The 24,824-nt window shown below is 49.5% G+C and overlaps 2 protein-coding genes across 7 annotated transcripts in view; one reads left to right on the forward strand and one right to left on the reverse strand.

The window, feature by feature from the left end:
• The window catches only part of HABP2 (hyaluronan binding protein 2), a 35,500-nt gene extending 18,325 nt beyond the window's left edge, over positions 1 to 17,175 (forward strand). Inside the window, exons 3-13 of the mRNA XM_086377059.1 lie at positions 2,443 to 2,553; positions 4,030 to 4,137; positions 5,548 to 5,664; positions 6,703 to 6,822; positions 7,330 to 7,501; positions 8,691 to 8,788; positions 10,704 to 10,959; positions 11,355 to 11,497; positions 12,338 to 12,472; positions 13,455 to 13,600; positions 15,854 to 17,175. Of these exons, the coding sequence (XP_086233185.1) occupies positions 2,443 to 2,553; positions 4,030 to 4,137; positions 5,548 to 5,664; positions 6,703 to 6,822; positions 7,330 to 7,501; positions 8,691 to 8,788; positions 10,704 to 10,959; positions 11,355 to 11,497; positions 12,338 to 12,472; positions 13,455 to 13,600; positions 15,854 to 16,018 (1,571 nt within the window). The 3' untranslated portion in view covers positions 16,019 to 17,175. The remainder of the gene's footprint in view (positions 1 to 2,442; positions 2,554 to 4,029; positions 4,138 to 5,547; positions 5,665 to 6,702; positions 6,823 to 7,329; positions 7,502 to 8,690; positions 8,789 to 10,703; positions 10,960 to 11,354; positions 11,498 to 12,337; positions 12,473 to 13,454; positions 13,601 to 15,853) is intronic.
• Positions 16,445 to 24,824, reverse strand: part of NRAP (nebulin related anchoring protein) — a 75,648-nt gene continuing 67,268 nt past the window's right edge. For all 6 annotated transcript variants that reach the window (XM_086377058.1, XM_086377056.1, XM_086377054.1 and 3 more), the window contains 5 exons: positions 24,069 to 24,173; positions 20,384 to 20,491; positions 18,309 to 18,620; positions 17,227 to 17,358; positions 16,445 to 16,692 (listed from right to left, as the gene is read on the reverse strand). In XM_086377058.1, the coding sequence (XP_086233184.1) occupies positions 16,588 to 16,692; positions 17,227 to 17,358; positions 18,309 to 18,620; positions 20,384 to 20,491; positions 24,069 to 24,173 (762 nt within the window). In that variant the 3' untranslated portion in view covers positions 16,445 to 16,587. The remainder of the gene's footprint in view (positions 16,693 to 17,226; positions 17,359 to 18,308; positions 18,621 to 20,383; positions 20,492 to 24,068; positions 24,174 to 24,824) is intronic.

Genomic DNA, 24,824 nt, shown 5'->3' on the forward strand with positions numbered 1-24,824 from the left:
ATCCCACCAGCAACTGAATATTAATCAAGCTATGTGGGTCTGTTTGTTATTACTACATGATATAGTCGGCCCTTGAACAATGTGAGGGTCAGGGATGCTGACCCCAATATAGTAAAAAATCTACTTTGTGTCCCCCAACCCCTGCCCCCAGCTTAACTTCCCTGGTGGCTCAGCAGTAAAGAATCTGCCTGCAATACTGGAGACGTGGGCTTGATCCCTGGGTCATAAAGACCCCCTGGAGAAGGAAATGGCAACCCACTCCAGTATTCTTGCTTGGGAAATCCCATGGACAGAGGAGCCTGGCTGCTACAGTCCCTGGGGTCACAAAGAGTCGGATCCGAGTGAGCACACACACACACACTGCCTTGCTTAGCAGGATGATAATCAATATCTACGTGTTTCATTCCCTCCTTAGCTTCACTGAGGGGTGAGGAGGCCTTGTAAATAGAGCTGGATTCAAGTCAAAGCCCTCCAGCACACATTTCATCCATCCCTCGTCATCTGGAAAAATCATACCATTCCATCTATCTATAAAAACCTCCCCTCATTTCCAAATATCTGCAATGGTCTAACCAAGATCAGCCAGTCTGACCCTCAACTTGTGGGAGTGATGGGAGAAATTACAGGAGCAATTCGAAGGTGCTGATCTCTAAACACCTGTTGGAAAACAAAAATCAATTCTCCAAAGAAAAAAGAAAGAAAGAAATGGGGCCATCATCTCATTACCAAACCCATTGTCTCTGAAAAATGTCAGTTTGAAATCTTTCATGTCAAATTCAGAAAAACATTTTTTTCCCTTCACACTCTCCCTCTCTTTCTCTACTTTATTAAGCTAGCTGGAAAGAAACTTGATTTGCCCCAGGAAGACAATGGCCTTATCTTCAACCTAGATCCTCTTGCCTGGGAAGGTGGCCTCCTCTGGGAGCATTTTCATAGTGGGGAAAAGCGGCTCGAGCGAAATAATGAGGAAGCAAAGGGAGTCTTGACTTGACAGTGTGATAAATGAGGTGAAACTTTGGCAAGGAACCAGAGTTGGCGTATTCAAAAAGGAAATAAAAAGATAGTTCCATTTTAATGGGAAATATAAAACAGCCATTGTGCAAAAGTCGATTTTTCAAAGGCTAGAGCGATAAAGACTATCAGGGAATGACTGAGAGACCAGTAAGATAATGTGATTGATAATCAGGCTTAGGTAAAGTGGCATCCTCCGAGCCATCAGCTGGCTCTGTGGGAGTGCCCTTTCAAGTCGGCTATCTGCATTTGCCCCTACGTCATTATCATATGCATCTCCGGAGGGCTTTCTTGCAGCTTCAGCTTGCCGGCTTGCCACACTCCTACCAGCTGGCGAGAGCAAAGTCAACCCTACTTCTCCTAAATCCCAAACTTCTCTCTGTCAGTTGCAGAGCTACCAACATCTTCCAAAGCCCCGGACAACAAAGAGCTTGGGTCCAGCCTTACACACACCTGCTTTCCCCAGTGGACTGGTCTAGTGTGAGATTTACCACCATGGCCAAGGCCACACACGGCCCTTTCTCTCAGTGGGCAGGATCTGTGAACCTTCTCAAGGTTGTTCTTGGGTGATTCCTAATTAACAGGCTGGATGTGCAGTGGGAATGACTGGACCCCTTTGACAAGGGCAAGTGTGAATTCTCTGAGGCAGTGTGAGAGGCCTGCTGAAGAAGTGGAGAGTGTGCACTTTAGGGGTTGTGCGGAGATAAGCTGCCTTTGTTCATAAGCTACATCTATTAGTGTGTGGTTTAAAGTAGAGATAATAATACACTTCCTAGATTTTCAGGAGAATGAAATGGGATGGTTCATGTAAAATGCTTAGTACCGAGCCTGGTACACAGTAAAGACTCAGTAAATATTAACGGTTATGATGACTCTATAGAAATAACTTGGGAGCAGTTTGATGCTGTGACCGAAAGGGAGGTGACAAATTTCTTTGACTTGATTGAGCTGAAGTGACTGGTAAAGTCCCACTGAGAAATTTCATTCATAGAACCACCCAACAAGGCATCCAAGTGCCCCTGGATCTGACCCTGGGCAGATCTGTATAGCAACTTGGAGGATTCCTAGACCCCAGTCATCTTCCTGTTACAGGTGAGGAAACTGAGGCACCGAGAACACAGTTGGCTTGTGTCCCAGGTCATGGTTAGCGAAAAGCCAGAACTTGACATCTTCTTCCCATTTCCAATCACGTACTCTTGACCTTGCCAAGTGCCAGTACTGGATCACTGGGTCATAACAACCCCCTCAAATGAAAATTCACAATGCTTGACCCCTTCTATACACCCTATTAGTGTCAGGAGCTGAAAAGACACAGGAAGCCTCTTTTAGGACCTAGAAATCTTCAGAAAATGGGGTTTTCAGTGAAATAAAATGGTGGCTTCTTTAAGTCTAACAATTAGGGTTTCTTCTGTCCTGTTCCCATGTCTGTAGATTGGACTCCTGACCAGTATGAGTACAGCCAAGAGTATAATAACCAGGAAGAGAACGCCAGCAGTACCTCTGCCTATTCTGACAACCCTGACTGGTACTACGAAGAGGATGGTGGGTACCAAAGCTGTTTGGGGGCCCTCCCGAAAGGAGAGCAGCCCACCCAGCAGGGAGTTTACATATGACCACATGCAAGGGCTCACCACCTCCTCGCTGAATGGGATCATAAAATAGGTTTTGGAAAAAGTTATTTAGAGTGGCTTTTTGGGTTGTTTTTTTTTTTTTTTTTTTTTTTTTCAGTTAGAATCATATACTGTGAAAACTGGAGAGGTTGTTTGAGACCATCTCTTCCATCCTCAAATGACAGGGGAAGCAAGTGAGGCCGAGGGGAGCTGACTTAGCCAAGATCACACAGCAAGTTAGTGCATCGTCATTCAGGTCTCCCGACCCTGTGGGTTAGTCATGTTCAAAGTCATTCCCAGAGCTTTCATGACATGCGGGTCCTAATTATGCAGAAGAATTTCGGTTAGCGTCAGGCAGCAGACTGTAGCTAATGCACAGCTGGCATTGGGACTTCCCCTTCAGCTGCGCTGTGTCTTCCTTTCTCTTTCCGCTCTTTGGAAGCTTTGCACGGTTGTTAGGTTGTGCGTGTGCATGCGTGTATTCACACATGTGCTTCGGCCACCTTTGTTTTTGTTTCCATGGCTTCTTAACCCACGCAAAGGGACAGAAAGGAAAATGAGAAGCGGGGCCTAAGCACAGGCACGTGACTAAACCAGGAGAAGGAATGGAAAGCACTTAGCAGCTGGAATAAAAGCTGTGTAACTGCGAAGTGGCCTGGAAGGCAGGGCCAAGATCCGGGGCATCAGGGGAACATCAGAAGGGACCATCAAAACAAGAGCCAGGCCCAGGGATCCTAGTTCCTGAACCAAAGAACAATGTGTGTGAACAGAAGGATAAAGAATTCCCCAAGGGAAGATCCATTCAGACAGCCATGAAAAGCCAAAGGCACAGATGAAATATGACAAAATCTAACTGAACAAGTAGTTGAAGAAAGATGAAGGCCACTGGGTCATTTCCTCCTCGCCGTCAATTCTTCTGTCCCCCTCTTGCCTTTGGTCTTCTTTCCTGATGTTCAGAAGGCTGGTGTTTCATTAGGGGTGGGTTTTCGTTCCCCGCTCCTGACCTCCACCCCTGGGCACTGGGAGTAGGGGAGGTCTTCAGGCTTGTGAAATGCCTTCAGCATCAGAGACAGACCCCGTGGCACTCCCAGCGAGACTGGGAGGAGAGAGACAGTGATGATGGGAAAGGGGAGTTACTCCAGGAGAAAGGCCCCATCCAAAGCCAGGCCGAGGGAGACAGGCACGATTCCTTCTCGCCTCTCCTCTTACTAACCCGAATCCCTCCCTCTGCCCTTGTGATGGCAGTGTTCCTGGATCTTTAAGGGCAAAGCATGTTTCCCCCTTTCCCTGATAACTGGCTCTGTAGTTCCTCTTTTATTTGGGGGCAGGAGGCAGAAATCCCATGAGCGAAGTGGGGTGTCTTGCCTGCTTTTCATTGCAAACCTTGACTTCTGCTCATGTGCTTTAGACCCATGCCTGTCCAACCCCTGTACAAATGGTGGGGACTGCCTCGTCAGTGGGGCCACCTTCACGTGCCGCTGTCCGGACCCTTTCTCTGGAAACAGATGTCAGAATGGTGAGTGTACCTTCACCAGATCCACTCTTTCCTCCAAGTTGAATAACAGGCACTTTCTAGGGGGTTAATGAAGGCTCTCAGAAATCCCATGGAAAGGCTGAAAACCACACATATTATATTATGCATAAAGGATTCCTCAGCCCGGTCAAGGCAACATCTTCCTGAGTCCTCATCCCCACGTGTTAGATTGGACTAATATGTCCATTCCACAGATGAGAACACTGAGGAGATAAAAACTGGATCCTGATCAGGGCTTGTTATTACTGTTGTTGAGAGTGTTTAGACCAACTTCAACAGAACAGTGTTCTCAAATAGGGGAGCAGGAAGGTGCTCAGGGCACATAAGGCCCAATCCTGTTAGAGAAAGGGAGACCAGAGTACACAGAGGACTTGTACACGGTCACACATCTAGTTGGGAGAAGAGCAGGAATTAGAGATCTGGGGCCTGATTCCAGCAGGGGCCTGATTCTCTCTTCCTGCCATCCTCACTCATGAAGACTCTGATAAAAGCTGTGTCTGCCTTTAGTGACCTCTTGTGGGCATAGCATGAGGTGATAAGGTATTGGGAATAGAATTCTTTTGGGCCAATTATACCCTTAGAGAAAACCTGGATTCCATCCTATCTAGTGACCATATAACTGGGGTGGGGGAGACAGTGAGGGTTTTGAGGTTGACTTCTTTTCTCTGTGCCCTTTTCAATTATTCCTACCATTTTCTTAAAAAAATATTCATTTATTTATTTGGTTGTGCTGGGTCTTAGTTGGGGCACGTGAGATCTTTGGTTGTGGCATTCAAACTCTTAACTGTAGCATGTGGGATCTAGTTCCCCATCCAGGAATCAAACCCAGGCCCCCTGTACTGGAAGCATGGAATCTTAGCCCCTAGGCCACCAGGGAAGTCCGTCCTATCATTTTCAACACCACAAAGTCTAAATAAATGCTTCAGGATGGTTTGGGAAATCAGGCACAAGCACAGTATCTGAGCTTATCCTCCACTTCTTGGAAGAGTGACAAAATTGTAAATGGAACATAAAATCAGCATAAAGTGGAGAAGCTCAAATTGCAGATCCATTTGGATTTGTTGAAGTTTTAAAATTATCAAAGTGCTCATAAAGATAGAATAATAAAGGCTATGAGCAGTAGGAACTCTTAAGGAACTGGGAAGCAATCATCCATGACCCAAGGATGAGGGAAATTTTCTTGGGGTAGGGGGGAGTGTGAGGGATGGGGGCGGGGGGGTGGTAGCATGGTGTTTCAGAACCATGGACAAGGGCACATGCTCTACCAGTCACCATCACCACCTCTCCCAGGACCACCTCCTAAATATTGTACTGTGCAAGTACCTTTCAATGTAAAATGTGCCCCAAATAACATCCTGTACCTGGCAAAACTTCTCTATTGGTCTCCCACAGTGCAAAACAAGTGCAAAACCAACCCCTGTGGCCGGGGAGACTGTCTCATTACTCAGAGTCCTCCTTACCACCGCTGTGCCTGCAAACACCCTTACAGGGGCTCAGACTGCTCCAGAGGTAAGTTCTGGAAGCCTATTCTATGCTAAGCTCTCTCTACCCTGACTTATGCCTAGGATGTCAGTATCCTACTGTGTGAAGTCCAGATACCAACCCAAAGTTTTGATGGCCCTTTTAACGAAGACTTTTTAATATTCACTATCCCTGGAGAGTCCAGTGGGAATTGACCAGTCTGTGTGCCTTCCCATAAAAAAAATCATCTTGAAATCCGCTGCTAGGAAGTAAGCCCCAGTCTATTCCTGCTGCTGCTGCTAAGTCGTTTCAGTTGTGTCTGACTCTGTGCGACCCCATAGACGACAACCCACCAGGCTCCCCCATCCCTGGGATTCTCTAGGCAAGAACACTGGAGTGGGTTGCCATTTCCTCCTCCAATGCATGGAAGTGAAAAGTGAAAGTGAAGTCGCTCAGTTCGTGTCTGACTCGTAGTTCGTGTCCGACTCGTAGTGATCCCATCGACTGCAACCTACCAGGCTCCTCCATCCATGGGATTTTCTGGGCAAGAGTACTGGAGTGGGGTGCCATTGCCTTCTCCGAGTCTGTTCCTAGAACGGGTCATGTATATTTATCCACTGCTGCGAGTCAGGCATTGTCCCAGGAGACTTACATTCTCTCTCACATTCTCCCAAAAACACTACAAGAAAGAGTTTTACAGATGAAGAAATTGAAGTTCAGAGAGGTTAGCTAACTTGCTCATGGTTACACAGCTATCAAGGGGCAGAGCTAAGTTTCAGTCTAGCTCAGACTGGCCCCAAATTCCTGCTCAGTCCATGCATCTTGCTGTTTTTCACTGAACGACGTGTCTGCTTATATACTCACTTTTGCTGGCCTCTGTCATACTGTCTCACCCACGTTTGTTTACATCCTTAGGGTGTGTGTGTATGTTTACTAGCATGCCAGTGGGTCTCTTTCCCCTTTGGTGACCCACCTTCTGTGAAAGGATGGACACCAGAAAGGTGCCACCAACATCTCCTCATCAGCTCAGATGTAGCTGCAACTCCTCCTAAAGAGTCTTCCTGGACCCACTCCCTGTGTTCACAGTGGTTCCTGTGTGCAGGCCAAATCCCTGCCAAAACGGTGGCACCTGCTCCCGGCAGAGGCGGAGGTCCAAGTTCACCTGTGCCTGTCCTGACCAGTTCAAGGGGAAGCTCTGTGAAATAGGTATGGGTCTCTACCACCACTTCTCCAGAATCTCAGAGCCACACAGGAGGCCTCTGGAATCCTTTATCTGTTGGGGACTTGGCAGAACAGGATTCAAGTCAAGATTCCCAAGCGCTGCTATTGCCTCAGCCTTCCAACCAAAGGGCATAGGGTGTGTCCTGCTCCATGTAAAGGATGTAATCAACGGGGATATATGTAGGCAAGTCAAATACATCTGGGCATCCTCAGTCCTCAATGCACCTACCTCAATGCCCCTCAGTGCACCAGTTCTTGTTTGAGCCAAAATTAAAGAATTCAGTTCCCATCCCCAACCCCCATGAGATTGTGTTTTTAAACTGGGTTGAAGGTGGAACATTTGCAAGCCACCTTCTTTCTGGGACCTGTGGTGGAATCTCAGGGTGATCTGTATCTAGGCCAGTCCTCTCACACCTGATACAGCTGACAAGTCCTTTCCGGGTGCGGCACGCGTTGGCCTCAGCTCTCACATCCTTGCCTGCTCTCTCCGAGGTCCTGATGACTGCTACGTTGACGACGGCTACTCTTACCGAGGGAGAGTGAGTAAGACCATCCACCAGCACACGTGCCTTTACTGGAACTCCCACCTCCTCTTGCAGGAGAAGTACAACATGTTTATGGAGGACGCTGAGGCCCACGGGATTGGGGAGCACAATTTCTGCAGGTAAAACTCACCTACGTCTCTGCTCAGCCTTGGCTACTTGTCAGGGTGAGGATTTGCTTGTCCCTTCACCTTGCTCCTAGTTTTCCTGAGTCAGCTTAGAGATTTTGAAATGGAACACTGAAACTCATCAGCTTACTATCAATAGGAAGATTTTCCAACTCAGTATAGATTAGGTTATGCTGCTGTAATGAACAACCCCAAGCCCCAGTGGCTTGAAAACATCAGTGTTTATTTCTCACTCACACTGCATGTGTCATGTAGGTTGGGTAACTCCACAGAGTTACTCAAATATCCAGGGAGGGCAAGGAGAGCCTGGAATATGGAGGATGAGATTTTTACCTCCTCAACCTAGAAGTGACACATCATTTCAGCACACGTATTTCATTGACCAGAAATAGTCACATGGTCCCACACAAACTTCAAGGGAGAAACGGAACATCAGAGGAGGAAACGAAAGGTTTGGTGAGCCTTACAGTCTCTGCCACAAGGATGTGCAGGCTTTCCCAGAAAAGAATAATGTTATTTCCATCCCTGGTGATGACTAGTTACCTTCTTCCCCATCTGCTGCCTCCAGACCATTCTGTTGCCTTCCTCCCTCTGCTCATTGTCTGACCAAGGCCAAGGACATTCTATACGGTCTCCATATAGAAACGGGGATTTTGTGTATGGCTTTCAACTGGTTCCATTAAGCAGAAGGATTTCCCTTGTACAACACACAAGTTCCCTTCCACTTTCGTTGATCTTGAGCTGTTCCTTCCATGGGATTGTCTGCAGGGTAGCCTCTCTCAGAGAATTCTCAGGCTCAAAATTTGAAACTTTGGGCAAAGGAGCCTTTCTCTCGCCCTGTTTCTGTATTTATTTCATGTTCCTAACAAAGAAGGGTCTTTAATAGGGATATCATTTATTTTCCTGCAAAACAATTTGTGTCTTGTGGATCTGGCATAATGTTTGTGAACTACTTTCTGGTTATTGAGATTCCCCTCCAGAAGTTAACTTGGTCCCAGAGCTATAACCACGCTTATATGCCAAGATTTGCTAACCTGTTGGAGGAATGGAATGGAAGTTAGCTCTGGGTATGGGGGGGCAGAGGGTGTAAGAACTTGATATTCTTTTACCCAAAGGTCCTTTAATGAAGTCCAGTGGGTTCACCAAGCCTCAACCCCGGCTTACTTTGTTGTTTGTTTTTTAGAAACCCAGATGGAGACAAAAAGCCCTGGTGTTTCATTAAAGTAAACAATGTGAAGGTGAAATGGGAGTACTGTGATGTCCCTGCCTGCTCTGCCCTAGGTAAGACTGTGGCTATCTGGAGGTCTGGGAGTGGGGAGGTTGTAGATCCACAGAAGTTCCTGGAACTCTCTCTCTCCCCGACCCTTACTCTCCCTCCACACCTGCTTCACCATTTGCCAACCTGGTGGCAACCCAGCTCCCCGACCCTCTGCTCCCAGGCCGAGCAGACCTGGACAGCTTTGCAAACTCAGGCCTCCTGGCTCCCAGTCAGTGCACTCAGCAAATACTGGCTGCTTGCGTGCCGTATGCCAGGCGCTGTGCCAGGCCTTCAGTGTACAGTGGGGATCAAACATTGGCTGAGCCTCCACAGCCTCTCAGGATACAACATGGACTGAGTTCCAGCTTCACGGTCTTTCTAAAAGTCTGCCTTGGTCCACTTCTCTACCCACATCTGAAGCTATGCACCCTCCTGCCCTGATCAGTGGAATTGCTTCCCTGAACAGTTTCATTTTTGTGCCTTTGCTCTGTCCCACGTTCGCTCTTGTCCATATCTAACCATTCTTTGAGAATCACCCCAAGTAATCACTCCTCCTGGCTCAAATGGTAAAGAATCCACCTGCAGTGCAGGAGAGCTGCGTTCAGTCCCTTGGTCAGGAAGATCCCCTGGAGAAGGGAGTGGCTACCCACTCTAGAATTCTTGCCTGGAGAATTCCATGGACCGAGGATCTTGGTTGGCTATAGTCTGTGGGGTCACAAAGAGTCAGACATGACTGAGCAACTGTGACTTTCAATCACTCCTCCAGAAAGTCCTCCATGACCTACCAAGTGAAGCGCTACCTTTCACTCCTTACAAACCTCATGAAATGGACTGGGCACCACCCTACAACTCTTATTGCTCTTTCCTTTGATTGACAATAATCTGTGCAAATGTCTCATCTACCCAACTCTGTCATCTGGGTATCTTCCCCTAGGCACCAAAAAAGCCTTCAAAAATCTATGTGTGCATTAACATAGTTAAATACATAACTGGAGGTCAGTAAAGAATCTGCCTGCAATGCATGAGACCTGTTTGATTCCTGGGTCTGGAAGATCCCCTGGAGAAGGAAATGGCAACCCACTCCAGTATTCTTGCCTGGAAAATCCCATGGACAGGGGAACTTGGTGGGCTACAGTCCAAGGAGTTGGACACAACTTAGCAACTAAACTACCAGAGATGGATTTCTAACTGATACTTATTTGCATGTTTTGTTGAAATCCTCTTGCTATACAGTGTTAATGTGAGTTACAGGTATATACTAGAAGGATTCACAATTTCTAAATGTTGAACTATATTTATAGTTATTTTAAATATGGACTATATTCCACCCGTTGTACAACAAAATAACCCCCTGTAGTTTATTGTATACCTAATAGTTTGTCCCTTTTAATCCCTGTCTTGCCTCTCCTCCCTGTCTCCCCACTGCTAAGCACTAGTTCATACTCTATATCCGAGTCTGCTTCTTTTTTGTTATATTCTCTAATTCGTTGTATTTTTTAGATTCCATATACAAATCATACACATTTCTATGTGTTTGTATGCACATCAAAATAAGAAGGAAAAAGCAGTATCTTCATCATTAATTCTATAGACTTGCTTTGTGTTAATCAATGTGCTCAACAAATTTTTAAGGGTATGTATAAGCATGCAGGTGTTCTTTTTTTTTCACTATACCGAGTGGACTTGTGGGATCTTCCGTCCTCGACCAGGGATTGAATCTGGGCCTTTAGCAGTGAGAGCACGGAGTCTTAACCACTGGACCATCAGGGAATTCTGCCAACAAATGTTAATTGCACGTGCTCATCCTGTATGCACCAGTACGGTCTCTTAGTTCTGGACAGTAGCTCAGCTTCTAAGGCAGAGCCATATCTCTGATAAGGTCCTTCTGAGACCCCAGAGGGAGGGTGGAAGTGTGATTTATTTCTCTGTGTTTTACAGACGTTGCCAACCCAGAGGGAAGACCCACTGAGCCCTTGACCAAGTTTCCTGAGTTTGGGTCCTGCGGGAGGACGGAGATAGCAGAGAAGAAGGTCAAGAGGATCTTTGGAGGCTTTAAGAGCACGGCCGGCAAGCACCCGTGGCAGGCATCCCTGCAGACCTCCCTACGACTGACCGTCTCCATGCCCCAGGGCCACTACTGTGGGGGGGCGCTGATCCACCCGTGCTGGGTGCTGACTGCTGCCCACTGCACTGAGTAAGCGCCTGCTGCGAGCAGAGGCCAGGGTGGCCAGAATCCCCAGGGGGTGCTGTCCCCTTCCCATCTGATCAGCATCTTGACAACTCTGGCAGGACTAGGGGGTCTAACCTAGCTCCAAGGGCAAAAGTGTGTCTCCTTAAAACCAGACAACAGAAGAAAGCTCCCGTGTGTAGAATGCTTACCACATGCATTACATGTGTTATGACAGTCAAGCCTCAAAACTGACTGCTGAATGACCGGCAGGAGAGCTCTGTGAGCAAGACCATGATTACAGATGAGGATGCCACCGGGCGAGAAGTCAGGTCATCTGTCAAAGGTCACAGCTCACGGGTGTGGCTCCAGCCTCTCAAATTCCAGGACTAGTTCCTGATCATTATACTTTCCTCTTACAGGATAAAAACCAAATATCTGAAAGTGGTACTTGGAGACCAGGACCTGACGAAGACGGAATTCCATGAGCAGAGCTTTGGGGTGCAGAAGATTTTCAAGTACAGCCACTATATTGAAATAGACGACATTCCCTACAACGATATTGGCAAGTCTCTTCTCTTCTATTGTGGCTTTCCTGCTTCTCTTGTCCTGGGTGGATTTCTCTACTGACAGAAAGTTGAGGCTTGGTTTTGGAAGGTGCTCTGCGCAGGTCTTTCATAGACCCTGTAAGGTAGAGCATTTCTTCCAGGGCGTTTTAGTTCTGAAAGGTCTATGTTAGTGTTGCAGATAAATGTGCACAAACTTTTAAACTGAGGGGAAGGAACATCCGATGCAAAGAACGGTGTGCTGTGCAGAGCTCAGTCTTGAATCCCTACTCCCCCACTTCCTAACCGGTTTCACCCTTCTAAGTCTCAATTCCCTCTTCTGTGAAACAGGGACACTGATGTCCAGCTGTTCACTTCCCCTGTGTGCTAAGTGACATGATGTACATATGTCCCATGTACATCTGGCACCTGGTAGGCAATGATGTACTTATGCTTCTTGCTCCTTAGTTCTGTATTTCTTCATTCACACACTTCTCACTCTCCCTTCTCAACACTGTGCACGCATGCTAAGTTGCTTCAGTCGTGTCCGACTCTGTGCGACCCTTTGGACGGGAGCCGACTAGGCTCTTCTGTCCTCAACATCTTTCCCCCCACTTAAAGCCTGTTTTTCCAAAATGGTATTCAAAATGATTTCAAACTCAGTTATTGTTCCTTAGCATTACTCTCAGCCTGAAGTGTTATGACTCCTCCCCAGGTGAAGGTTAAAAGCATGAAATGATGACAGAAGAATTTGGGGTATTGGGAGTAGGGTTTTCCTACAACCACCTTCCAATCGAGCTGAAGCTAATGCTTCTTTGACAGAGAGGGTTTCATCACCCATTTCCCCTCTCTCTACCTAGCCTTGCTCAAGCTAAAGCCAGTGGATGGTCATTGTGCCCTGGAATCCAAATATGTGAAAACTGTCTGTTTGCCCGACGGTCCCTTTCTCTCTGGGACTGAGTGCTATATCTCCGGCTGGGGTGTCACAGAAACAGGTGAGTGTGGCCATGCATTCTCCTGCCACTCAGGTGACTTACATCCACCAGACAGGAAAGGGTCACATTCAACTGCCCTCCAGGACTAGAAATCAGAGTTACATTCAAAATGACTTATCAAAAGAAAGAGATTGCCCCAGCTTTCTGTGTATGTGCTCAGTCATGTCAGACTCTTTGCAACCCCATGGACAGTAGCCTACCAGGCTTCAATGTCTGTGGGATTTTCCAGGCAAGAACACTGGAGTGGGTTGCCATTTCCCACTCCAGGGTATCTTCCTGACCATCTTTCTAGCTCTAGTTAAATCTCATCACCTTCACAGTCTCCTCTGATCTCCATATCTGTCCTTGGCCCTAGCCCCTAACTCCTTGACTTTCACCAGGTATTGATCTTGCATCCATGGAGAATTTCCTCCTTTCCTAGGTAGATATAGTACTGACAAGATTATATTGTTATTGTTCAGTAACTAAGTCGTGTCCAGCTCTTTGCGACCCCATGGACTGCAGCATGTCAGGCTTCCCTGTCCTTCACTATCTCCCAGAGTTTGTTCAAATTCATGTCCATTGAGCAGATGATGCTATCCAACCTTCTCATCCTCTGCTGCCCTCTTTTCCTTTTGCCTTCCTCCTTTCCCAGCATCAGAGTCTTTTCCAATGAGTTGGCTGTTCCCATCAGGTGGCCAAAGTACTGGAATTTCAGCTTCAGCATCAGTCCTTCCAATGCATGTGCCCTGTAATATGGAAATTCAGGAGTAGTATCTTAAGTGTCTCTCAAATACTCAAAATAGATTTCCCTCCCTTCCAATCTTGTTCTTAATAATGGAAGGCAAGGATCATTTCAAGTAGGCTTCTCTCCCCATCTCCTAGAAAAACCCCTACTGCCTGAACTTGGGGCAGGTGGCCCTCTTCTGACCACTGCTGATTTCTGGTGGGGCAGGTTCCACCCTGGTCTCTACAGTGGCAACATCTTTTCTCTGCCCCTCAGGAGAAGGGTCCCGCCACCTCCTGGATGCCAAGGTCAAGCTGATCAGTAACACAATATGCAACTCCCGCCAACTCTATGACCACTCGATCGATGACAACATGATTTGTGCAGGAAACCTCCAGAAGCCTGGACAAGACTCCTGCCAGGTCAGAGACTCCACGTGGCATTTGGAGAAAGCAGGGCCTCACACAGGGGCACAGAGGGCACTTAGAGCCCCGGGCAGGGAGGAGGGGCAGAGACCCACTTGCCATTCGGTCAAGGTGGGCACATCTGTCCTCTGAGGGCTCAGCATCAATACCTAGCAGTCACTCTGCTCGCTGTTGTTGAATTTGATTCTGACCAGTCTGGTGAAGGATGTCACTGTCGCCATTGTACAGATGCTTAGAGAAATTATCTTGGTCCACAGCTCCTGGGTGGAAAGTGCAGAGCAAGAACTTGCTCCTCTGTGTTAAAATGTGAAGAGGGTGTTTCTGCCCTCAGTGCTGGGCAGCTTGTCTGCAAATCCCAATAAGCAGGGACATTTGCAAAGACCAGTGGTTAGAAAGAGAAAGATGAGGGGCCAGAGAATTCACAATATTGAGTCACCATTAGGATTTAAATGTGTGTGTGTGAAGGGGGAAGGAGATTTACCCCTAATACACTAATTGGCTGAGTGGCTCCCCTGTGGCCAGAGCCAATTTAGATCCTGCCTGACACCCACCCTCAGACAGGACTTTGGGGGGCAAGCATGGGCACCCTCAAACCTGAGCTCCTCCCTACAAAGAAACTCAACAGTGATCTGCAGCCTCGAGCCTACTTTGGGATGGGAAATCATGGTCACTCTCAGGGTCTGTGGCTCTCCTGTGACCCTCTGTCCTTTTCCAAGGAGCCGCAGGTATCTACCTACTTAAAGGAAGGGTATGGGCAGATGGGAGTGATTTTCCCCGAGTCCCTAGAAGATGGATAAGGAAACATATTGCAGGATTTTAAAAAGACAGTCAAAGGTTTGAAACCTGCTTCTGTCCTTTACTTTGTGACCTGTCAGTCACTGAATGGCTTAGTCAGCCTGGGCTTCTATATAAGTGACCTAGACTGGGTGGCTAAACAACAGACGTTTCTCACAGTCCTGGAGGCTGGAAGACTGAGATCAGGGTGCCAGCATGGTTCCAGTGGGACCCTCTCTGACTGCCAACTTCTCATGGTGTCCTCATGTGGCAGAAAGAGAGAGAGCTCTCTAGGTCCCTTCTGCATGCGTGCTTGGTCACTCAGTTGTGTCTGACTCTTTGCAACCCCAAGGACTGTAGCCCATCAGGCTTTTCTGTCCATGGGATGTCTCAAGCAAGAATACTGGAGTCGGTTGCCATTTCCTTCTCCAGGGGATCTTCCTGACCCAGGGATCAAATCTGGGCTTCCTGCGTTGCAAGTGGACTCTATACCAACTGAGCCACAAGGTTTCGACAAGGGCACTAATCCTGTGCATGGTCCCCACCCTCCCAACCTAATTACCTCCCCAAAGCCCTATCTTCTGATAAAACATTAGGCTTTAACACAGGAATTTGAGCAGGGCAGGGAGGACACAAACATTCAATCTGCTGCCCTCAAATAATTAGCCAACATTAAGTGTCTAATCTATAAAATGGAACTAGGGTATCCATAAAATTGGGAGATTGTGGCTAAGATTGAAAGAAATAATTCATTAAATATCCTACCAGGTGTGTAAGTGGGAGCACATACGTGTGTGTGTGTGTATGTGAGCTGTCCTTCTCATTCCTGCCCTCCTCACCATCTTCCTCCTCTCCACTCTAATTGGGGGTTTAATGTGAACCATGCACTGTCCCATAAGCCTTACAAACCTTAGTCCTCACAAGAACCCTCGGGTGGGTTCTGTGGCCACCTATGGTTTACAGTGTGAGAATGGAGGCCCCACAGGCCAGCAGATGGACAGCCTGGCTTGGAGACTGGTAAATCTCAGCCCACAGACCATGCTGAACGTCATGGCCATGCTGCCTCTGAACCCCATCCTTCCTGGCCAGTGTGTGCCCTGCAGGCCCTGGAAGGTGCTCTATCCAAACAGGGCATCCCTCCAGCCCCTGCTAGATCCCAGGATGGAATGAGAAGTCGAGAGCCCCCTAGTAATACCTGCATCACTGAGTCACGGTGGGTTAGGAAGTCAGGGTATGACCTGGGCCTGGCCCCATGGCTTCTCTGCCAAGCCCTCTCTGACTTAGGACACAGGTTGGTATCTGCTTCTCTCCCTTCGGAGCACTGCATCATATGAGGCATAGGAAGAACCTTGTTGCCACTTTCCCCAGGGCTGGCCAACAATCCCACCCCTCACCCCCCAGCATCCCCTCACAGGAGGTGGGGGTGTCTGAGTATATACTGAACCACAGAGTGGACCCTTGCATCTTTTCCCATAGGGCGACTCCGGAGGCCCTCTGACCTGTGAGAAGGACGGCACCTCCTACATCTATGGGATCGTGAGCTGGGGCCTGGAGTGTGGGAAGAGGCCAGGCGTCTACACCCAAGTGACCAAATTCCTAACGTGGATCAAAGCCACCATGGAGAAGGAGGCTAGCTTCTGAGGTGTCTTGTGAGGCTCACAGCCTGTCCTGTGAACACCCAGACAAGGCGAGGCCCTGTGGGCAGCAATGGACGCCCCCGGAGCCTCTGAGCACACAGGCTCTCAGCAGAGACCACTGCTGCCCAGCCCAGGGCACCAGGGACCGGCATGGCCCCCGCTTCCTCAGGCTCCCTCCTGGGAAACCCAGAAATGAGAGAATCAAGCTCAAGTGCATGACGTTTGCTTCCCTTCCAACAACCGTAGCTTCTAGAAAATCAGTGTTCACAGCCTGCCTTCACTTGGGACACTGGCAAGTGAGAGCCTTCAGACGGCTCAGCATCGGTGGGGGTCACCTTTACGTCTTTACTCCTCAGACACTCAAGGTGCACGACAGGGCGAGCCACCCACTGCTAGGTGTTAGAGGACCAAACACAACATTCTCCACCCATTTTCAGGGAGCTGTTATTTTAATAAGGGAGGGCTAGGGCAGGGGCGCCGTTTTCACAGCTGGCTCCGACTGAAGCCATGTCTCTGGCGTGCAGATCTCCTCTCCAGCTTCTCTCCCAAGAACCAAGGGTGGACGCCGCCCACTCAGAACAGTGGGGCCTTCCTCCTTTTGACGTGCAGAATCTCGGTGGCATCTGGGTTTACAAACCCGCTCTGATCATCTCTGGGCTCCACAGCCTCCGGCCCCCCCTGCAGAAACCAAACACACCTCCCTGAGTGAAGCGGAAGCTCCCACAAGACAAGCTGTCTAAAAAGCTCGCCCTCTCCTTCCTTTCTCCCTCTTCCATCCTCCCCAAGAAAAAGGAACCTCACGGCAAGAAAAAGAAAGCAGCAGAGCCCATCTCTCATTTAGACGGGGCGCCTTTCTTCTGAACAAAGTAGGGTTCAAAACCCAGACTGTGGTAGACAGCGCAGCTCTGACCCCTTCCGCGCATGTAACGAGCAAGCAGTCAGCACAGCCTGGCCCGCGTGGCCAGGATTGATGTAGCCCCGGCACGCTCGCCTCCGAAGAACTAATGGCTGTGACTTCAGAGAAAACCCCGCAGGAAGTTAACCCAGGTGTCATCCGCCTGGTCATCTCAGACCCATGAAATTAGGCACCTTGCCTGAGCTGCAATGCACGCATCTTTAGAGCCAGCTAACCTTTGGCCAAAAATAAAGTTTGAAAAGAAACAACTGAGTTCGCCTTTCCCCCGTGGCCTTGCCTGCCAGCCCGCTACTTACATAAGCCCCTTGGAGACCCAGGCCCCTCGCGTTGGCCAGTTCTGCAGCCCGCCGAGCCATTTCCACTTTGTAGGAGCCAGGAGGTGTCCAGCCAATACCTCTGGTCAGGTTCAAGTCTGATTTGTACTTGACCTTGGGGGAACGAGGGAGGCAAGAGGAATAGGTCAGCAGGGCCTAGAGTGCAGAGGCTTAGAAAGGCTGCCCGGGGGACTATGTTGTTAGTGAAAGCAGGACGTGGGAGCCAAGCCGCCTTACGCAGGAGCTCCTTGGCACTGCGGATGCGCTGTGCTGGGGGTCAGGCCAGCATAGCGCTGTCCTCTGCACTGCTCTACTCAAGGGGGCTGCAGTGAGGGTTCAAGGCTGAGCTCCTATCTAGACCTGCTCTGTAACCTTAAGGAAGTCATTTCCCATTTAGGGGCTTCAGTCGCCTCTCAGAGATAAAGGGCCCAGGCTGCTGACTACTAAGATCCCTTGGAAAGAGTGTGTACGTGCCAAGTCGCTTCAGTTATGTCTGACTCTTTGCCGGACTGTAGCCCATCAGGCTTCTCTGTCCATGGGATTTCCCAGGCAAGAATACTAGAGTGGGTTGCCATGCCCTTCTCCAGGGAATCTTCCTGACCCAGTGATCGAACCTGTGTCTCTCACATCTCCTGTACAGGCAAGCAGGTTCTTTACCACTGGCGCCACCTGGAAAGCCCTGGGAAGACTAAGGCACAGCAATCAAGACCTTGGGCTCTCACATTAAGCCATATGGGGCTCAGATTCCAGACCTGCTACTGATTGCCATGGGATCCTGAGTAAGTGACTTCATGGCTCTAAGCCTCCAGTTCCCCATCTGTAAACCAGCTGGCTGTGAGAGCCACGAGGCACGGCATGGAAAGCATTTGGCACGGAGCCTGGCCCACAGGAAGGACTCGATACACTGGGATTCTTGTGATTTCTTCTGGTACTATCATCTCAGGTCTCCTAGGTTCTATCGCAGCCCAGCTCCTCCCTGAGGGTAACACGGGACGTGGGATTATGGACACCTCTGATGAAGAGAACCAGAGGCAGGGCCTAGGCCTGAGGGGAGGGCAGCTCACATCGCTCTGCAGCCGGTGGGCCTTCTGCGCGTGTTTCAGGCCCAGCTGCTCCGGGTCGCAGGTGGGCTGGGGCAGGGGCTGCCTGTAGTGCACGTCGCTGGCCAGCTGCTGGCTCCTCTTGGCCTGGAGGAAGCCGGGCTGGTCTGGGCGGCTGTGGAACTGGGACCGACTCTTGGCGAAGTCCTTCTTGTACTCGTTGTCACTCTGGAGTCTGCCGACGCTGAGGAAATGCTTCGTCCTCGGGTCGTCGTTGATGCTGCGGTACCCTATCTGCAGGCCCCGGTCCCGTAGGAAGGCCTCTTTGTACAGGAACTGCAGGGCAGAGGAGCAGAGAGGTGGTCATGGGCGCCCCCCTTCCCTCCAGGGCCGGCCCTCGGGATTCTCAGCAGGAAGTTCAGCAGTGGGTCAAGGGCACCGCTTTGGATTCAAGTAGGCCTGGGATCCGGGTTTCCCTCTGTTTCCTTTAGCTGTGTGGCCTCGGGTCAGTTACTGAGTCTCTCTGAGCTTTGGTCTCCCCACTTGGTAAAATGGGTGTGAAAATGGGTGCGGGAACCTCCACCCCACGGGATCTTGAGAGGATTCAGCGAGAAGGGCTGAGCTTCATGTCCTGCACAGGCTCACGTCCACCCAGCGGCAGGTGACGGTATTGCTGTGGTAACAGTTAATCCAACAGCTAAGGAGTGCACCCATTCTATCAGCAGCCACTCATCCTTTGATTCTTTCCAGCTTTCAGGGACCCAACTCAGTGCTCCTCAAACCATATATAGTGAAAAACGGGACTGAGTCACTTTCTTTTTTAAAATTTCCAATCCATCGAAGTCCAATATGTAGTCCTTCTGCCTGTGATTGCATGTGTGTGAAATCACTTCAGTCGTGTCTGACTCTGTGTGACCCCATGGACTGTAGCCGCCAGGCTCCTCTGTCCATGGGATTCCCCAGGCAAAAATACTGGAGTGGGTTGCCGTGCCCTCCTCCAGAGGATCTTCCCCACCCAGGGATCGAACCGCATCTCTTATGTCTCCTGCATTGGCACTCGGGTTCTTTACCGCTAGCGCCACCTGGGAAGCCTGTGATTAGTATGTAAAAAGTACCAGGTGCATTTGATAAACCCAAACCGGCCTCTATTCTGCTCAGCCAGAGGAGTCCACCCATCTCAGGCTTGGAGGCCAGAATATCTCATTGCTAAGTGTTGCTAAATGCTTGGTTTCTATATTTGTTTCACTTTGAACCAGTGACAAGTTGTTCATGAATGATCATATATCTAGTTAGTAATGTCTTCCTATCTAGTTAGTGATGTCTTCCTCTTCGATAATAACAGCTGCCATGCTTTGTCCCCTTGCTCTGTACATGACACTGAACCATTTTGGTTACATTCCTACATCAATCCCGGGCTTCCCTGCTGGCTCAGCTGGTAGAAAATCTGCCTGCAATGCATGAGACCGCGGTTCTATCCCTGGGTTGGGAAGATCCCCTGGAAAAGGGAAAAGCTATCCACTCCAGTATTCTAGCCTGGAGAATTCCATGGACTGTATAGTTCATGGAGTGGCAAAGAGTTGGATACGACTGAGCAACTTTCACTCTCTCTACATCAATCCTGTCACCAATAGAGACAAATATTAGATCTCTATTTCATAGGAGAAATTTTAGTTCAGAGGATTTAAGCAACTTGCTCAAGACCACAGAGCCAACTCCTAAGCAACTGAGGCAGGATCTGAACTCAAGTCAATCTAGGCGGGAAACCCAATCTCTTTCTATTCCATAGTGCACTTCAGCTTTGAAAAAAAGGTCCCTTTATTGAAGGTCAACAAATCAGTCCTCTGCTAACTGATTTCTAGTTTCTGTCCACATGCATCAACATTTAAGAACGCCTCTCTTGAAGGAGAGGAAATAGGAATAAAACCTTCCCTAATTCCAAATTTCTGGCTGAGATGCTAGAAACTGAGGCCAACTTTTATTCCTTTCACTTGAAATACTTTCTCAGCTTTGGTTCCCAGTGGTCTGCCTTTCAACAGAACTGGGGAAACCAGAGTGACACCTATCAGAGACAGAGGCAGGGAGGGAACGTGAGGTCTTACATCACTGGCGATTTCCCTCGATGCCCGTGCCGTCTGGAATGGGATGGCATCCAGCCTGAAGTCGTAGCCGCCAGCCCGGGTCTGCTCCCAGGAGTGTCTGTAGACTTTCTAGTTGGGGAAACAAAGAAATGAGTGAGAGGCGAATGGGCAGCTCCATGCCTCCATGTCTGCTAGTTCTCAGAGGGAGTAATTCCTATACAGGTACCCTCTGTCTTGCTGGCGCCCAGATGGCAGAGCCCATGGCCCCACGGCCACCCTGAGGACCTCCTCAGCTCTGGCCATGAAGGGCTTTGGCTCTAAACGCCCAGCCAAAGCCTGAGCATCAGGCCCTGCTCTTGTGGGTCTCGGGGTCTGGCTGATTTGCTACACCCTGTGGGTACCAGATGCCCCTGTCCTCCTTCTTCCTGTCTTTGCTTTCACTCCAGCACCTCAAGTTTGCAGCTTCCAGCTGCCAGAATGCAAAGTTAAAGAACCCTGTTTCTCCCCACATGCTGTTGGTCCTATTCCTTGGGTCCTGGTACCCTCATGTTCACGGGCTCCCCTCAATTCCTGGGGGCCCCTGGGCCACCTTGATGCCACGTCACATTATCCCTGTGAAGCGTGCTGCAGCCCCCATGCCCTCCTGGAGTCTGCACCGAGAGGAGAGCCTTCACCTGAATTAAATTGATTGTCAGGAACCTGACCGAGTTCCTGACCCCTGCATTTCACATCGTCTTCTTTTATTTCTCCGCCTTTCAAGTTGTTCTTGCACACCCTCCGGGAGTCTGTAATCACATCCTCTTAGTCCTCAGGTAGACCCACATCACCTACGGAGGCATCAAAACCGCCCGTGCCTTCATGTAGCTCATATATTTTTTTTTTCAAGATAAGGGAATGGCTCCATGAAAGGAGTCATCTGGAGATCCCAGCGGAAGGCTGTCCTTTATTCTGTCGCAGAGAAGGGAGACAGCAGGTGAGGCGCATCGCCAGCAGATGACAAAGTGACAGCCCCAGACCGTTTCGGTCGCTCACGCATCTCAGAGCCACGGCAGGTCAGGGGGCCCTTAAGAACCTTACTTTTGTCACTTGGGAATAGAGGTCAAGGCTGAGACTCTGTTCTACAGGGGATTGGGGGGATTAAGCGGAGGAAGAGTGGCAGAGAAAAAAGCAGAGTGCCCTCACGCCACCCCACAACCGAGCCTGGAACTAGAGGGGACCACAGAAAGCTTGAGCCAAGCGTGGTGGAGCTCATTGTTTGTTAAGTCCTGCTGCTCATCATCACCTTTACCTTCATCACTTCTTCCAGTCCCAACATTACAAACCAGAAGCCAAATGCCTACTCTGTTGATGTACCTAGAAATAGAGAACTAATCATCGCTAAGGTCATCACTTCATTAGCAGATCACAGACAGGGCCCAAAGGATTAGATTTCCTGGGTTGTCATTGAGTTTAGCGGGGAAGGACTGAGAGATATGTAGAAGGTGAGGTGGAATTCAGATCATGACAGACAACCAGCCCCTCTAGCATTGCGTTTCCTTGTTTTGATGGTCGTACAAATTAATTAGACTAGGAAGGAGAGTCAAAACCCTTATCGTTCCTTGGAAAGGGGTCTGTCAGCGCCTTCCTAGTGAGATTCTCCACCAGATCTGGGCTAGGAAACAACACCAATCTTTTCACAGCATCGAACTCCAAGGTCACCCTGCTTTGGTGTCAAGGCACCCCAGCCTCCGAGTCTCTGTAACTGGGGGTCAACTCAAGTGTAAGTATGGTGCAGGCACTCAGTCCTGGCCAACTCTTTGCCACCCAATGGGCTGTAGCCCCCCAGGCTCCTCTGTCCATGGGATTCTCCAGGCAAGAATACAGGAGCGGGTTGCCATTTCCTCCTCCAGGGGATCGTCCCAACCCAGGGATTGAACCCGCCCTCGTCTCTTATGCCTCCTGCATTGGCAGGCGGATTCTTTACCACCGCACTGCATGGGAGTCAACTCAAGGGCAGGCCCAGATTGGGGTTCTGCCCGAGGCGCTGGCTCCCTGTCTCCCCACCCCGCTTCTCTCTGTATACTATTTGCTTGATTGTCATCGCTTCCTCCCTGAGTTTTTTTTTTTTTTTTTTTTTTTTAATTCTGTTGAGGTTTTTGCCTTGCCACTGGGAGTCTTTAGATTCCGCAGGCTCTTTGATTTGGAACCCTGGGCGTTCCTCTTCTTTATCACAGTGGGCACAGCTTTGCCCTCATCCTCACACATTAGAGTCATTTGATTTTTAGTTATTTCGGCTGCCTTACACATCTCAATGGCTTTCTTTGCCCAGGAAGGTCACTTTCCCTCCACATCTTCCTCACAGAGCACTTGATCCAATTGTGCGTATCCTACACGCCCCCGAAGAAGTGCTCTTTCAAAAGAGGTTCATGAGTCCTCCATACCCGCGTGCCCTGGCGGCTAATTTCAGCTCCGGGACTCTGCAGACGGGCACCCCTTGTGGAAGGAAGGATGCCTCTGCCACCAGCCCGGGGTGGCTGTCCTCCTTAAGTCGGGCCCCCGAAGGACTGGCACTTCTATCCCAGTGTCCAGGGCGATGGGCCTCCAGGAGCTCCTCACATGGAGGCCTGGCCTTCCCCTATCCTTGAAACATTAATGAGATGGATGTTTTGTCCGAGCTCCGCTGAGGGGGAGGTCCCGCTTCCCCAGATGGAGGTCAGCCCACCAGAGCTGCTGTTCTAAAATTATCACCTGCGCATCCCTCAAAAGCATCAAATGGTCATAATAACTCATATTTACAAAGCAGCAGCACATTCACCGCGTGGGATCCCACAGGGCTTTACAAACGCAACAAACTAACACACACGCTAACTAGAAGGCGCCTCTTGCCGACCCCTGCGAGGCGGCTACCTCTGGGGTGAGCAGCAGCAGCTGTTGATCTGCACGGAGCCCCAGGACACAATGGCCGGGCCAGGGCGGGAAGAATGGCCGGACTCTGGGAGGCCCCGCGCGGCCCCAGGCCGACACACTCAGCCTGTGTTATTCTGATCTGACAGTGTCTTTTGATTCTGCCGCCTCGGTGCCTGTTATCCCAGGATCACAGCTTTGCCGGCAGAGCGGCCGCCTATTCTATTACGACCAGGGGCCTCCGACCCCTGCCAACAACAAGCCCGGGCTGAGGAAACAGCATCTTGGAGATGCATGCAAAGGGCACACATCCAAGGGAACAGACGTGTCGGGGGCCACAGCCTCAGGCACAAAGGAGCGGATTGTGTTTGGATCCCATGGACTACAATTGCAGCGTCTTTCTAACCTGCAGAAAGCAAAGAAAGCGCCACTCGGTCTCCAAACTTACAAGGCTCTGAATGGCTAAGGAGAGGAGTCTGGGGAACAAGCAGAGCAGGCAGAGCCAGGGCACCACTCCTCTGACTGGAGCCCAGCACCTGACTGAGGTCTTTGGAGTCATGCCCAGCACTGAGATGCTAGAGCTGACAGAACCACAGGAGTCAGCTAGCACAGCTCCATCCCCATTTTGCAGCTGGGGAGACTGAGGCCTAGCGAGAAAAGTGGCTCAAAGTTATACATGCCATTTATCCTACTCTCAGTCTAGGGTGCTTTCTGTTCCCAGCTCCCTTCCTAGGAATTCTTTCTAAAAAAAAAAAAATCCCATTTGGGCACACATCACATTACAGAAGCGGGCACACACCACATGAGCGGCTGGTTCACTTACGTCGCTCAGATTCAGGGCGTTGAGGCGGGCTCTGGTGAAATCGGGGTGGTCGGGCACCAGGGTGTACCTGTGTCGGGATTCCGCATCCCCCGACCGGTACAGGCGCTGCAGGGAAGAAGGCTCACGGTAAATGGGAAACCGCACTTGCTGCAGTCAAGGTGAAGAGGGGCTGATGCCCTTTCCTGCCCCTCCCACCCCAGGGTGCAGAAGCTATCCTGCACTCGGAGAGCATCCCTCCAGACGCCACCCAGGAAGGGAGGTGCCCGAGTGGCCAGGGTCAGGTGGTGAGGAGCTGGTTTTAAGTATTTAAAAATATTCATCAAGTTTTGCTCCAAAAGGGTCACAAACCATCATCCTGGGTTGCTGTACCTATGTTTCACAAACAGTAAAAGATGGGTGGATATTTCAGAGAATCTTTGCAATCAGGCATTTGCTCAAGCTTTTTACTAGTAACAAGACGCCTCAATGCCTTTGTTACTAAACATTAATAAAAATAATAAAAGACATAGCAGCTAAAAAACCTTAAGCACCTTAATATCTCTTAAGAAATTTAAAGTTTTCATAGTCTACCCTGTGTCCCAAGAAGACACAATTTTAGAAATCAAGCTTTCTCTTAATGGCTATTTTTAGGGCAGTGATCTAAAAACTGCAAATAATTTTAGGAGGTGGTTGAGTCTCATCCAGTTTTAGAGAGGAAATAAAATATTTAACATTCCAACCCTTTCCCAAATTCAGTTTGTGTTTTCAAACATGAAC

This window comes from Bos grunniens, chromosome 26, assembly GCF_055505025.1.
Source record: "Bos grunniens cultivar Pamir isolate PY7600 chromosome 26, Bosgru_T2T1.0, whole genome shotgun sequence".
Lineage (NCBI taxonomy): Eukaryota > Metazoa > Chordata > Mammalia > Artiodactyla > Bovidae > Bos > Bos grunniens.